This window comes from Trichomonas vaginalis, chromosome III (genome assembly GCF_026262505.1).
Source record: "Trichomonas vaginalis G3 chromosome III, whole genome shotgun sequence".
NCBI lineage: Eukaryota > Parabasalia > Trichomonadida > Trichomonadidae > Trichomonas > Trichomonas vaginalis.
This window is the reverse complement of record NC_067205.1, coordinates 14,596,549-14,610,072: the sequence shown is the minus strand read 5'-3', so window position 1 is coordinate 14,610,072 and position 13,524 is coordinate 14,596,549. Positions and strand designations below refer to the sequence as shown.

Sequence of the window (13,524 nt, the reverse complement as noted above, 5' to 3'; positions counted from 1 at the left end):
ACTCAGAATATGAAGCTGGCAATGACGTTTTATCTCCATCTTATAACAATTCAGCAAAAAAGATTTTTCGACCAACTGAACCAGGAGGAAATCATTCACACACTTTCACAACAAATCCAACAGGCTCGGGTGCAGATTATATGCCACCATTTGTGACTGTATTCGCATGGTACCGTGTTCAATGAAATCTTTAACTTTACATAAATGAGCTTGAAAGAAGTATTCGAACAACATCCATGGAGGTCATTTAAGAAGTTCAATGAAGCAGCAAAAAGTTGGGGATTTACTAACAGAGCTGAAGTTAAAAAGTTCTTTGACAAAAATGTTGTACATCAAACAAAAATAAACCCTTACGACTACTTTTTACCAATTTACTCCAACACTCCTGACGCATACCAATTTGACACTCTCATTCAAAGCAGAAAAGGAGGACATAAACCATTCCTCATCTTCATTAATGTTAACACTCGCAAAGCTTTTGCGTATATAATGAGGAATAAAGGAACTCGTGAAGTGTTAAGAGTTTTACAAAAGTTTGTAGCAGAACATAGCCCAAGTACTTTAACATCAGACCAAGACAGTGCATACCTCAGCAATGAAATCACAGATTTTCTCATTAAGCATAACATAACTCACTACACTACTGAAGACCATAACCATAACATACTCGGCATCATAAACCGCTTCATAAGACTCTCAGAGATTTAAATCAAGAGCGAGACTTTACCGAAGAAACAATGAAACACTTTCTCGAAGTATATAATTCCTCAACACATTCTACAACAGGACATACACCAAATTCAATGACACAACAACAAGAAGAAAAGTATATACAAAAGAAACGAAGCCAAACACAAAATATCAGAAATTCAACACAATTTACTCTCATTCCTGGACAAAAGTTCGTGTAGTTCTTGACGACAAACCGTTGACAAAGAAACGTTTAAGGTTAAGTCGAAATTATTATATAGTAGATTCAACGCAAGGTAATGGATATCTTATAAAAGCTGCTGACGACTCCATAGCATTTTACCCTCGTCATAAATTAGTCGAAAGTAGTAATGGCAAACTTGCTAAACCATTGACGAAGCAAAGCGAGGAGTGGTTATTGAAATACTTGGCTATAACACAAACGATGACACTTATAAAGTAAGATATGAAGGAGGCGTTGAAGATGTTATACCATCTAAGAACTTGAGAGAGTCGAAGCCAACACATCTGGGACCATTAGAGCGGGAGTACTGGAAAGACAAAAATATGCCAGAAAGAATAAGAAAATTCTTCTAAACTTTTTCATTAGATGTAAATCAGACATGAACGAGAACAGTCATGATATCATTAATGGTACCATTTATTTACACCAAAAATAAAGTTTATGTTAGAATGTTAGATCTAACACGTTTTCTAACCACTTTTCTAACCTCATTTCTACCCTCATGAATTTCCTTAAGACAGAAAAAATAACGTTAGTTTTATTTTTTTCTAACTTTTTATCTTGTAGGTAAGAACAGAAATGTCAGTCGAAGCAAAAACATTCACTAACAAATCTAATGGCGAAACATTCACAAAAGGCACTTATAACGGTATTGAAGTCTTACGTAGAGACAAGGATGGTTACATTAATGCAACAAAGATGGCAAGAGAAGCAGGAAAGTTAAACCATTTAAACAGATTTCTCAATAGTGCTAAAATGCAGGAAATTCTTGAGTTTTGGTTGAAAGAATACGGTCGAGCCAAAAGTGGCTCAACCTCAAAACAAGCATTTTATGAGCTTACTAAGGGTGTTATAAATGAATTCAAAGGTATTTACATACATCCTGACTTCGTTCATTTTGTTGCTGAATGGTGCTCTGTAAAGTATGCATTTTATGTCAAAGATATTATGGACTCCATAGACAAGAAAGTTCATGAGAAATTAGATGAAGAAGAACTCGAAGATACAGTAGAGAATGCTAAACCTTTGTTCGAACAAGAAGTTGGAAAAATGTGCGAAAAACAATTAGAACATGAACGTGAGATATGTTATGGTTATAGAGATTCTCCATACGAACTAGACCAATGGGAACAAGAAGATTTAAAGAGAGAATTTAGAGAATATGAACTCGCCAAGATAGCATTAGAAGCTGCAGAAAAGAAGTTAAAAGTTTGGGGTCGTTTTGTACAAAAATATTGTGAGTAAATGAACTCATTATTTTTGCATCATGACACGAAGTGAAGATTCGCACTTCGTCAAAAAAGTGAAGGTTCCCGACGGTTTCAAACCGCCATACTTTACATGAAGATAGCATTAGAAGCTGCAGAAAAGAAGTTAAAAGTTTGGGGTCGTTTTGTACAAAAATATTGTAAGTAAATGAACCATTTATTTTTGCATCATGACACGAAGTGAAGATTCGCACTTCGTCAAAAAAGTGAAGGTTCCCGACGGTTTCAAACCGCCATACTTTACATGAAGATAGTTTACAATGTCAACTAAATATCATGTACGATAGAAACGGTTATGTAAAGTTTACATTTTGTAAAGTTTTGTCCTGATTCAAGACAAGTCTTGCACTTTTTCAGGAAATCCTATCGTCCAACTTTACAAATGTCACTTTTTCAACATGATTGTATTTTGGTCGAGGAACAACTTTCTCTCATTTTGTCACTTTTTCTATCGTCATGTTTTGTCACTTTTCCCTCAGGGTGTGTGTCAGAAAATATCCAAAATCTTTATAGCCTCGTATCTCCTTCAATTCTTGACGGTTTGACATGTATGACACACCATTCAATTCAGAATTATGTGCTGAATCTTATGACCTTCATTTGTTCGTGACTTCTTTTCACATATGTAACCATGAATTTTTAACATTTCTTTAACACAGAAAAATAAAGTTAGTTTTATTTTTATTTATTTTTTTATTTTGTATGTAAGAACAGAAATGTCAACATTAGAGAACACAACAACTGCTATCGTTCATGAAGCCATAAATGAAGAATACGAATACATACAATATAACAAACAACTTCGCCTCATTCGTTCGGTCAAAGATGACATGTACCAAATGCAAAGTATAATGAATGCTCTTCGTTCTACAAAGCAAGCATATCATTGGTTTGAAAACCAACAGACAAAAGAACTTTTAGAAGAATTTCCTCATATGATTGCTTCCCTCGGAAAACCGAGAGAAGAGATTCCGTACGAAAATCGCACGAATTTGGCTCCTGGTTTGAAAGGATATTATGTTCATAGACTTTTAGTAAATGCTGTAGCAATGTGGGCTTCACCTCGTTATGCTTGTTATATTTTCATGATGTTAGATGAACTATATAAAGCAGAACGTGGAGAGATGGAAAAGAAACTTCAAGCAAAAGATGAAGTCATTGAATCCAAAGACAAAAGCATACAGAAAAGAATACCGCGTTCGGTACCAAAAGGAAAGGAAAAGAGTTATAAGTATATGATATATACTGAAGAGATGGAAAATGAAGAAGATAAAGATATGGTTATGTTGCATTTAGTGAGAAGAAACAACAAGAGCTTTTATGACTTAGCTAAGATATATAAATCTGATAGAAACTGGTTCTATCGTGAAAACTTACCGATTTCAATGACACCGAATGAGCAAATAAAGGAAATTGTCAAAAATACTCTTCCTCAAACACACTATGACATCAAAGGTTGCACAATACTTACATTCAAAGAAGACTTAACATTACTGAAGGAAAAAATAACAGAATATTTCGATAACTTCAAAGAGGAAGAATAAAAAAATCTAAGCTATATTTTTTATAAAATTTTATCTCATATGAAAGAACATGAATTTAGAATATTCGGAACTCATGACAGAAGAAGAGAACGAACAACATGTAAAAGATTATGCAAAATTTCTGAAGACATACAAAGCATTTAAACAATATCTAAATGCTTCTAAAGATTATGCAAAATTTCTGAAGGTATATAAAGCTTATGAAAAAGCGTATGAAAAGTTTATACATTGGGGAATTGTTGTAAAATATCGATATGAAGACTAACCAAAAATATATTTTTGCTTAAATGACGTCAGGGTCAATTTCTTCAACCATTTCACTTTCTTCGTCAATGTCAATAGAAGCTTCTTCAACCTTTGGTAAGAATTTCTGTATAACATCTTTGTTCGTTATTGTCTTCAGAGATGAAGGATAATATTTCACATATGTTTCACCCTTCTTATATTCTTTCTGTTCGGAAAGATTTAAAGCAATACTGAAGAAGTCAATGTTAGAGTTCTTTATGACAGTATAATGAGTATCTTTGACATTCACGAAGAAACTCTTTTGTTTCAAAACTACTGCTAACTCTTGTGAAGTATAACGTTTGCGGTCAATGACGATAGCTAATGGTCTGACATACTGACCAAACTTAGATTCTTTCACAAACTTCTTGTTAAAGATAACATTAACATTTGAAGCATTATTGAACTCATTCTTGATGGCAGTAGCGAGAGCATTGTATGAAAAGAACTTGCAATCTTGCATGTGTTTCATTAAAATAAAAATATTAAATTATTTTGAAAAATAACTTTAAAAAATCTAATCTAATTTTTTCAAAAAAATATTTTTTTATTTCCTACTAAAGATGTATCGGAAGTTGTCTAAGTTAGAACACTCGGAAATAAAACAACTTCTTACAGAAGCTAATATAGATGTTGCAAAGCATTACGCAACAAACAAAAAAGCACTCGCTGACTTCATTAAAGACTACAATGGTGAATAAGTTATGATAGAATTCATGAGTTCATAAAGCCGCAACGCGGCGAGGACGAAGTCCATGCAAGAGCATTTCCTTTAAATGACGTTGCTATTGACTTATATCATAGACGTTCAGTACCTCATGAAGTAAGAAGAGAAATGTTTGACATAACAAATGCAAACGTTGGTGAAACAAGAAGAAGAGACGACACACTGAAACAACAGAGAAGAGAGATGTTTAAGAGCGCTATAGAACAAGTTCGCAAAGCTAACGATGTCATTCGTTCCATTGACGACAAACCAAAAGAAGGTGAGAGATGGTTAAAGAAAGATGAAGAGAATAGGAAGAGAAATGTGAAGTCAGGCAATAGACTCATTGACTTTAACATCGAAGCTTTAGATGAACCAAACAGAGACTACTTACACAAACATTTCGGTAAGGTTTTCATGAGACTCTTAGAGAAGATTAAAATAAACTCCCAACAAAGATGGATGGTATGTTATAAACTTGGTGGAAAGTATGAATGTTCTACGTTAAACCTCAATAATATTGGAACATTACTACATCAGCTCTTGAAGGAGAACTTTATATCAGAGATAGAAGCAAATGCTGCAGGTATTGTTGAAATGCACTATGACTTCTTCTTGACAAACATAAAGAATCTTACTGAAATAAAGATGTATGATTTAACAGAATATGAAGGCTTAACGATGTCAGATGTAAAGAAAGGCAAACCAAAAAAGAGACCATATAGAGATGAAAGCACACTGACAAATGACCAGAAAGCCATTTTGGAAGCTCTTAAGCAAACAGGAAACCCAGCACTTATAGAAAGCTTTTGGAAAGATAATGGTGAAAAGAAGTTTTATAAGAAGAGAAGCGGTCAGTTCTGGAAGTATCTTTGCACATTACCTATAAATCTTGAACGCTACCAAATCTTCAATGAACTGAACAAAAGAACTGCAACACTTATGACAGAAGATAACTGCTTCGTTTATGCTTGCATTCAGGCTGGAGTAAATGAAGAAACTATTGACCACATGAGAGAAGTCATTCGTGTTAGAGACTTTCCTCAAAGTAAAGTACAAGAAATTTCTGACGCAACAGGTATAGCATTTAATGTTACCATTGGTTATTTCAATGACTCAAGACATAATGAAATAAAGAGATATACCAAAAGAATGTGAAACTGTTCGAACTATTGACTTACTTCTTGTTGAAGACCACTACATGCTAAATGAAAGACTTCCAATGACAACATATTTCATTCGCAACTATATAGAAATCTTGAAGGAGTGTGGTGGAATGAACATTGAGAAACAGATGAAGATTTATACAAAGAGAGAAGATAAATATGTAGTTCGCATGGATAGAACTACACCGCTATGGGATGTTATGAAAACATTGTGGGAGTGCAAATATTTCGAACCTATTTCTTATGGAGAACTTTTCACATATACGACTGACTTATATAAACAGAACCTTGCACCATTTAAAGATTTGACATATGCTCCAAAGTATTGTGTACAACTGAAGAAGAAAGCAGAGTCAAAAGAAGTAAATAAAGCTAAATGTAAGTTCATTCCTGAGCATGTTTTCTTTGCTGACTTTGAGTGTAGCACAGACGGCTTTCATAAAGCTTTTAACATCTGTTACGACAGTGAAGATGGTTCAGTGAGTGAAAGCATATGGGGTCAAAACTGTGCAACAGAATTTTTGGAGCGACTTCCTGACAAGAGTTTAATATATTTCCATAACCTCAGCTATGATATAAACTTCATCTTAAGACACATGACAGAAGTGAAAGGAACTCCCATCATTAAAGGTTCACGAACAATGCAAATAACTGGTTTATATAAAGGACGGGCAATTATTATAAAAGACTCTTACAGTGTTATAAATAAGAAGCTTAAACTATTTCCTGCTATGTTTAACTTACAAACAGGACCGAAAGAAGTATTTCCATATAACTACTACAGCAGTACTTTGTTAGCAAATGACAACAGAACTGGTGTCATTTCTGAAGCATGTAAGTTTATCCAGGATGCAGATACATTTCTGAAAAACATAGATTCCATCAAAGGTTGCAGAATAGATGAAAACCACTTCGACTTAGAAAAATATAGCTCATTTTATTGCAAACAAGATGTAAGAATTTTAAGAGAAGGTTTTGTTAAGTTCCGCAATGACATATTAAAGAATTTGATTTAAACGTTTATGACTACGTTAGTATTTGTTCAATTGCTAACAAATTATTTGAGAACAGAGTGTACTTCCCGAATGGAAATTTATATGACCTCTCAAATAAACCAAGAGAATTTATTTCACGCTGTATTCAAGGTGGAAGATGTATGCTGTCAGATAACATGAAACAAAAGAGCGAAAAGAAACTCATTGCTGACTTCGACGCTGTTTCATTATATCCATCAGCTATAGCAAGACTTTATACTTTAGAAGGATTCCAAAGGTTATGAAGAAAGAAATGTTAAGCACAGAGTATCTCATGAGACATTTATTCGATGACGACCAAAAGGAACCCATTGGTGAAAAGTTTATGTCTGGCTTCTTTGTTCTCATTAAGATAACAGAGATTGGAATACATAGACACTTTCCTTTAATAGTTTGTGACCCTGAACTAAATCCAGAACTTAACGTTCCCAGAAGTTCAAACACTTGCTGTTTAATGTATGTTGACCATATAACATTACAAGACCTCATAAAATATCAAGGTGTCAAATGTGAAGTGTTGCAAGGATACTATTACGATGGAAACAGAGATATTAGAATAAGAGATGAAGTAAAGAAGTTGTTTGAGTTAAGGTTAAAGTATAAGAAAGAAGGAAATCCTTTGCAAGAAAATATAAAGCTCATTCTGAACAGTATTTATGGCAAAACTATTCTATCTCCTATTGAGTCAAAAATAACCATAGTAAATGACAAAGATGCTATAAGATATGCCATCAGAAACTACAACCATATAGTGAAGTTCGAAGGTTTGGATGGTTCAGATAAAACTATTTTCAAGCTAACGAAAAGCATTTGCAGACACTTTAACTTCTATCCACTTGGTGTTAACATTCTGTCTATGTCGAAGAGAATAATGTGAAGTATTCTGTACTGCTGAGGACTTAGGAATGGACATCTTTTATAGCGATACGGACAGTATGCATCTCTACAATGAAGATATCCCTCGTTTAGCTGAAGAGTTTGAGAAACGTTATGGAAGAGTTCTCATTGGTAAAAACCTTGGTCAATTTCATAGCGACTTTGCAGAAATCACAAAAGATAAACAAAGTTTAGCATACAAGTCAATATTTTGTGGAAAGAAGACTTACATAGACTTACTCACGAATGATTTAAATGAAGTTGCATTTCACTGCAGAATGAAAGGCGTGAAGCAAGATGTTATTGCTTTAACCGCTAATGAAATGTTTCCTGAAGCTATACAATGCTATTACAATGAAGATAAAGGTTTAATGGTTCCGCAAGGAAAATTTGACAAAGACTCTGAGTTCAGTGTCATGAAACTTTATAAAGCACTTTATGACGGTCAAGAGATTGGATTTGACTTATGTAAGTCATGTCAACCTTGCTTTGAAGAGAAGTTTAACTTCTCAATAACGACTAAAACAAGCTTTATTCGTAAGTTGAAGTTCTGAGGTCATTTATTTTTGTCAGCAATGAGGTCATTCGTGATAAAAATAAAACTAGCGGCAAGGGCGAAGCCCATGTGGTCATTTACAATACTGCGATGGTAGAGTTTAAGAGTTGTGCTTCAATGTAGAGACAGTCCTTCCCATCTGGAGGTAAGAACACTGGGCATTTATGGTCATGAGTGAGAACATGTCTATCCAAAACTCACGATTGAAGCCAGTTAATTTATAGTATTTAGGATTTGGAATGGTGAATTTCTTGTATGACCAATGAACTCATTTTCAACTCCCTTACTTAAGTTTGAATATAATATAGCTTGCTTTCTATCCCAAATACCAGGTGTTACAATCTTTGAAAATTCATTTTTCCTCGGAAGCATTGCATCATAATTGAAAACATTCTTGAAATCATCACTTGGTTCAGAGATTTGAAATCTTATACGTAATGGATTTTCTTTCTCTTTAGCGACTTCATTGAATGGTGAATATATAACAAACTGACAGTCATGTGTTCCATCTTCATTTTCATTAAATTCATAATGAAAGTCTATAAGTTGTGGCTGACTACCTTCTTCTTTCAGTTGTGCAAGAAACTCACGTAAAGGCTGTAAAGTTTGTACTTCAATGTTGAACTTTTTCTCGAACATCTCATTAAATGAAATCATACATTGTTGCAATGTTGTATCGTCTTTAAAGTATTTGTATATGTGAATGTTTTGGGCGCTTAAAGACTGTTCGTCATTTTCTATCTCGACTTGAAGTATAAAGTCAACCTTTCTGAAAGCACGTGTTATATACATAGATGTTATGCCAATGTACTTCTCTTCATTTATGTTCACAATCCAGTCTGTTGGAAACTTAAACGTTACTCTGTTCCCCTTTATTTTGACGTCAGGGTTTTCACTACTGAACGCAACAGATAAAGGTATTTGTCTATACATTTAATTCGGATAAAAATAAACCATTTACTCTTTCTTTGCTTCAGCTTCTTTAGCTTTTGCTTCAGCTTCTTCTCTAGCTTTTTCGCCAGCAAACGTGGGTTCTTTTGTCTTCCAGCAGCTAATGCAGCAAGTTGTTTTTCACTAAGTTTTCTCTTTGGTCTCTCTGGCTTTTGTTCTTGTTTTTGTTCCTTCAGTTCGGATAAAATTTGCTCACGAATTTCTTTCTTCAATGCTTCAACATCTATGACCCCTTGGGTCTTGTCCGTAGGGTTGTCTGAGTCATTTGACTGCAGATAAAAAACAAAATTAAAACTTTAACCGATGTAAAATGAGCTTGTCAAAATCAGAGCGAGAGTCTATTATATTAAATGACGCAGAGGAATACAACATCCTTTCTATTACGTAAGTCAGAGTAAAGATGGTAAAATATACGTAAGAAAAAGAAAGGTTCCATTAGCGAATGCAGAAAGCGACAACATTAAGGTGCATGGCACCGAGGGCGAAGCCCATATAAAACCTTCTATTCAAACTGAAAAGTCAATAGAACCAGAAGAAAAGAAGCCAGATGTTCTTTCAATAACGAACCAAGAGCTTATTGCAAAGTTCGTGAATTTCATTGAAAAGCAAACCGAGTCAAAGAACCCTGACCCACCAGTGAAAGAAGTTGAGACAAAAGAGAATGTACAGTTCATTGAAAATGTCAAGAAACAACTTCCACCACGAATGCCAAGAAGAAGAGTGAGAATAATGAAGTAAATAGATATTTTTATCTGAAGTAAATACATGCAGAACGAACAGCTAAACGAATTTACTCCAGCAGAGCATATTCATCAGATTCGCTCATATTTCGATATCATAGACAATGCAGTTCAAATTGGTGACACTAATAGAAAATATTCTGACGCAAAGATTCCATCACAACCTGGAACTGCTAAAGATAACACATGGGTAACATTCAATCTCTCACCTCCTGGTGAAAATATGTTGGACCTTTACAATACATTCATTACGTATAAAATGGAAGGTCAATTTATTGTAGATAAAGAAATTGGTTCAGGTTCCAATAAAACAAACCCACCAGGATTTTGGATTGGTTTCGATGACGCTTTCTATGCAGTTGCTGGATATCAAATCCTTGCAAATGGTCGTATCGTATATTCTCAAGACAACGCAAGAGAAGAAGCATATATAACTTCAAACTCACAAACTACCGAACAAATAAAGAAAGTAGATGTTTTCTCAAAGACTCGACATGAAGATGTATGGAGTCATTCGGGAACATGCAGAACAGGACAAATTGTTAGTGGTCCAATTACAGCAGGAAAATCATTTGATTTTAAGCTTCGTTTAAGAATTCCTGTTAGAAATTTTCCATTAGAAGCTATTCGATTTATTCCAGCTTTTGCAGGAAACATTCAGCTTAAAGTAAAGTTCAGTAGCGACGCCTTACAATGCACATCTATATCTGTAAATGATATCATTGCTTTCAATCCAACTCTTAAAGTTGCATTTGCTTCAGATTCAAATCCACCGACAAATAAATTTGTTCCATGGAATGAACCATTCACTATGATAACGAGTGCAACTGAAGCTAGTGGAACAGTTACTATTACAACTGTAACCCAGCAACTATTTCGAATAAAGATGGATTTTAATGAATGTTTCATTCATCCAAAATCATTCTCTTTAGACCCTAACATTTATACAGAACTTGTAGAACATTATACAAACGAGGCTTTATGTTTTCCTGTTAAAGTTATGGATTGGATTCCTATGGACGGTTCATTCTCAAAGAATACAGATAGTTCAAGTGCAACATTTACAGCAGCTTATACGCCTATTAATGTTAAAAGTATTTGGGCACTATTTAGAAAGAAAGACAACTATTATGTTAATTTTGAGAACCCTAAGTTTAAATATCTTCAGCTTTCCATGGGAGCTTATGGAAATATGCCTGCAGAACCCGAAAAATCATATGGACCTGTATTTTATGAAATGGTTGCGAACGCTTGCAATACAAACAATGATATGATAGGATTTAATGAAGATGTTATGAGGTCATTGGTGGATGATGGTAGTGTGGAACATAAATGGGATAGCTATGACAACACACATTTCTTATGTGGTTTTCCAACAGAAGTGGACTTTTGCTTCCAGCAAGGTCAAACATCTACTGCTCCAATAACATACAAATTGTCTGTTAAAGGACCTATTGAACTAGCAACTGAAAATGTACCAAAGCCACTTATTGGATTTATGAGGGATTGTTGCTTTGCCATTCAGGTGCGTGCTAATGGCATCCCCATAATAAGATTAGATGACTATAACTTAGCTACGGACGACAGTGAGGAATAAAGGATGAACGTTTATTTTTAAAGCTTATAAATGAGTTCTTCATCAAGCTCTCGTGAACCTTCACCATCTATGAAACAAACTTTACCAAACGATTATGGAGCACCTATTGAATATTTCTTACGAGCTGCACAATGGCAAAGAGCAGTCTCACCAAGGTTAGGTGTTCCACCAGCTCCTGTCAAAAATAGCATTTGGTCAAGTCCTTATATAAGATATGGTCTCCCACTAGGTTTGCTAGCTACAGCAGGAGCAGTTATGATGTTGAAAAGAAATAAAGCAAATGTTGTAAATAATACTGAAGTAGCTGAAGTTAAACAAACTCCAACACCTTCGCCAAAACCAACGCCAAAACCAACGCCTTCACAAGCAAAACCTTCAATGACTCCTGAACCTATGGAAGTACAAACTCCTGTTCAAAAGTCAACTCCTAAACCGACTCCAACATTTAAACCAGAACCTACTCCTCAAATAAATCGTAAAACTCCTGCGTTTCCTTACTGAAAAATAACGTTATTTTTATTTAATATTAAAATTTTTATTTGATTGAAATGACGACTAAAGTCACTGAAGCAATGAAACAAAAGTTTTTGGTAGAATACATTAAATCAGGAACTATTCCAGAAGGTTTTTACATTCATACTATGAAGGATGGTAGAGTTCAGTTTAGAAAGATAAAGCAACCATTAGATAAAGAAGGAATTTTGAGAAAGATTAAACTTCATGAGGACAACATTGCTAAACTTAGGAAGAAGTTAGAAGAGTTGGAGAAAGGAAGAGAGTTATAAAGCAATGAATTCAACAGGGTGAAAAAAGAGGTGAAAAAAGAGGTGAGATCTCACCACTTCACCTAAATTTATTTTTGTGCTATGTTTTCATACGCGTGAAGGTAGTAATATCATTAATTTTTAAGTTTATTTTTATATAAATGACGAAAACTATTGAGATAACAAACTACAACGGTCATGAGTTCAAGAATTTGTTCTTCGTTCCTCGTGAAAATACATTCTATCAGATACGAGGGAGAAAGGGTAAAGTTAGTTTGAGCGTTTATGACTACAAGCATAATGGAAAGTTTATACAAGCATACGATACAAACGGTAAGCGTGTTTCATTAGCTTTGTCAAAACTTACAGGTATAAACTATGACAGTGATTTTGACCTATATGAAGAAGAAAGTGAGTCAGAAGATTATGAGCTGTTATATGAAGCACAGCAATGGGAGGAGTTGCAATACTTTTGTAAGTGAGAATGTTTATTTTTACATTAGTGAAGTCGTTTGTGAAAACATTAGTGAGGTGAAGTGGTTGGCGGCTTTGTAAATATTTAAGGTTAAGTTAGTGTTGTCGTTTGTGTTGTAAAATATACGTTAACGGTTTCGTAAATATTTAAGGTTAAGTTGGTGTTATGGTTGTATTGTAAAATATACGTTAACGGTTTCGTAAAGTGTCAAAACCGCTAAGTGGTGTACGGAGGCGCGCAGTGCCTCAGTACACGACTTATGTATACTAACTTACCTCAATATGGAATTTTATCACAAATGCAGCAATAATTCTTCCTGATGAAGATTTATTAATCAAATTATTAAAATTCATAGAAAAAACAGAAAAAGCAACAGATGAATTATTCGAACCGGAGAATGATTTGGGTTTCTATGAATATTTAAATTCGATTTTCTCAGATTTACACTCTAGAAATAAGCAATTTCTCTTGGAATTTCTAAATACCCATGAAGATGACTTCACTTATGATCAAACATTGTGAGGTCATTTTTGATCAACAAATTAATTGAAATTCCGATCAAAAAAAAATTCACAAATTGGATCAAAAAAATCGAATCTCAAGTTAAGGGTGCACACGAGAGGATCAT

At 34.3% G+C, this 13,524-nt stretch overlaps 6 protein-coding genes and 4 pseudogenes across 10 annotated transcripts, besides 2 other annotated features; 9 read left to right on the top strand and 1 right to left on the bottom strand.

Annotated features, from left to right (window-relative positions):
- Positions 1-13,168: part of a mobile genetic element that runs on past the window's edge.
- Positions 205-708, top strand: TVAGG3_0702280 (uncharacterized protein; the record flags this gene model as incomplete). Its single annotated transcript, XM_051243433.1, has 1 exon — positions 205-708. One exon carries the CDS (start codon positions 205-207, stop codon positions 706-708), a length of 504 nt encoding a protein of 167 aa, XP_051090020.1.
- TVAGG3_0702270 (uncharacterized protein) lies at positions 1,514-2,179 on the top strand (the record flags this gene model as incomplete). Its single annotated transcript, XM_051243432.1, has 1 exon — positions 1,514-2,179. The coding sequence occupies one exon, from the start codon at positions 1,514-1,516 to the stop codon at positions 2,177-2,179; it is 666 nt and encodes a 221-aa protein (XP_051090019.1).
- TVAGG3_0702260 (uncharacterized protein) lies at positions 2,919-3,746 on the top strand (the record flags this gene model as incomplete). Its single annotated transcript, XM_051243431.1, has 1 exon — positions 2,919-3,746. One exon carries the CDS (start codon positions 2,919-2,921, stop codon positions 3,744-3,746), a length of 828 nt encoding a protein of 275 aa, XP_051090018.1.
- TVAGG3_0702250 lies at positions 4,595-5,895 on the top strand (annotated as a pseudogene). Its single transcript has one exon. A coding segment is annotated over exon 1 (1,301 nt).
- TVAGG3_0702240 (organellar and viral DNA polymerase type B) lies at positions 5,960-6,919 on the top strand (the record flags this gene model as incomplete). Its single annotated transcript, XM_051243430.1, has 1 exon — positions 5,960-6,919. One exon carries the CDS (start codon positions 5,960-5,962, stop codon positions 6,917-6,919), a length of 960 nt encoding a protein of 319 aa, XP_051090017.1.
- TVAGG3_0702230 lies at positions 7,179-8,367 on the top strand (annotated as a pseudogene). Its single transcript has one exon. A coding segment is annotated over exon 1 (1,189 nt).
- Positions 8,583-9,532, bottom strand: TVAGG3_0702220 (annotated as a pseudogene). The gene has a single exon. A coding segment is annotated over exon 1 (950 nt).
- On the top strand, positions 9,631-10,058 carry TVAGG3_0702210 (annotated as a pseudogene). The gene has a single exon. A coding segment is annotated over exon 1 (428 nt).
- TVAGG3_0702200 (uncharacterized protein) lies at positions 11,253-11,657 on the top strand (the record flags this gene model as incomplete). The annotated part of the gene is made up of 1 exon (XM_051243429.1): positions 11,253-11,657. One exon carries the CDS (start codon positions 11,253-11,255, stop codon positions 11,655-11,657), a length of 405 nt encoding a protein of 134 aa, XP_051090016.1.
- On the top strand, positions 12,583-12,903 carry TVAGG3_0702190 (uncharacterized protein; the record flags this gene model as incomplete). Its single annotated transcript, XM_051243428.1, has 1 exon — positions 12,583-12,903. One exon carries the CDS (start codon positions 12,583-12,585, stop codon positions 12,901-12,903), a length of 321 nt encoding a protein of 106 aa, XP_051090015.1.
- A 335-nt stretch (positions 13,169-13,503) lies between the features above and the next one.
- Positions 13,504-13,524: part of a mobile genetic element that runs on past the window's edge.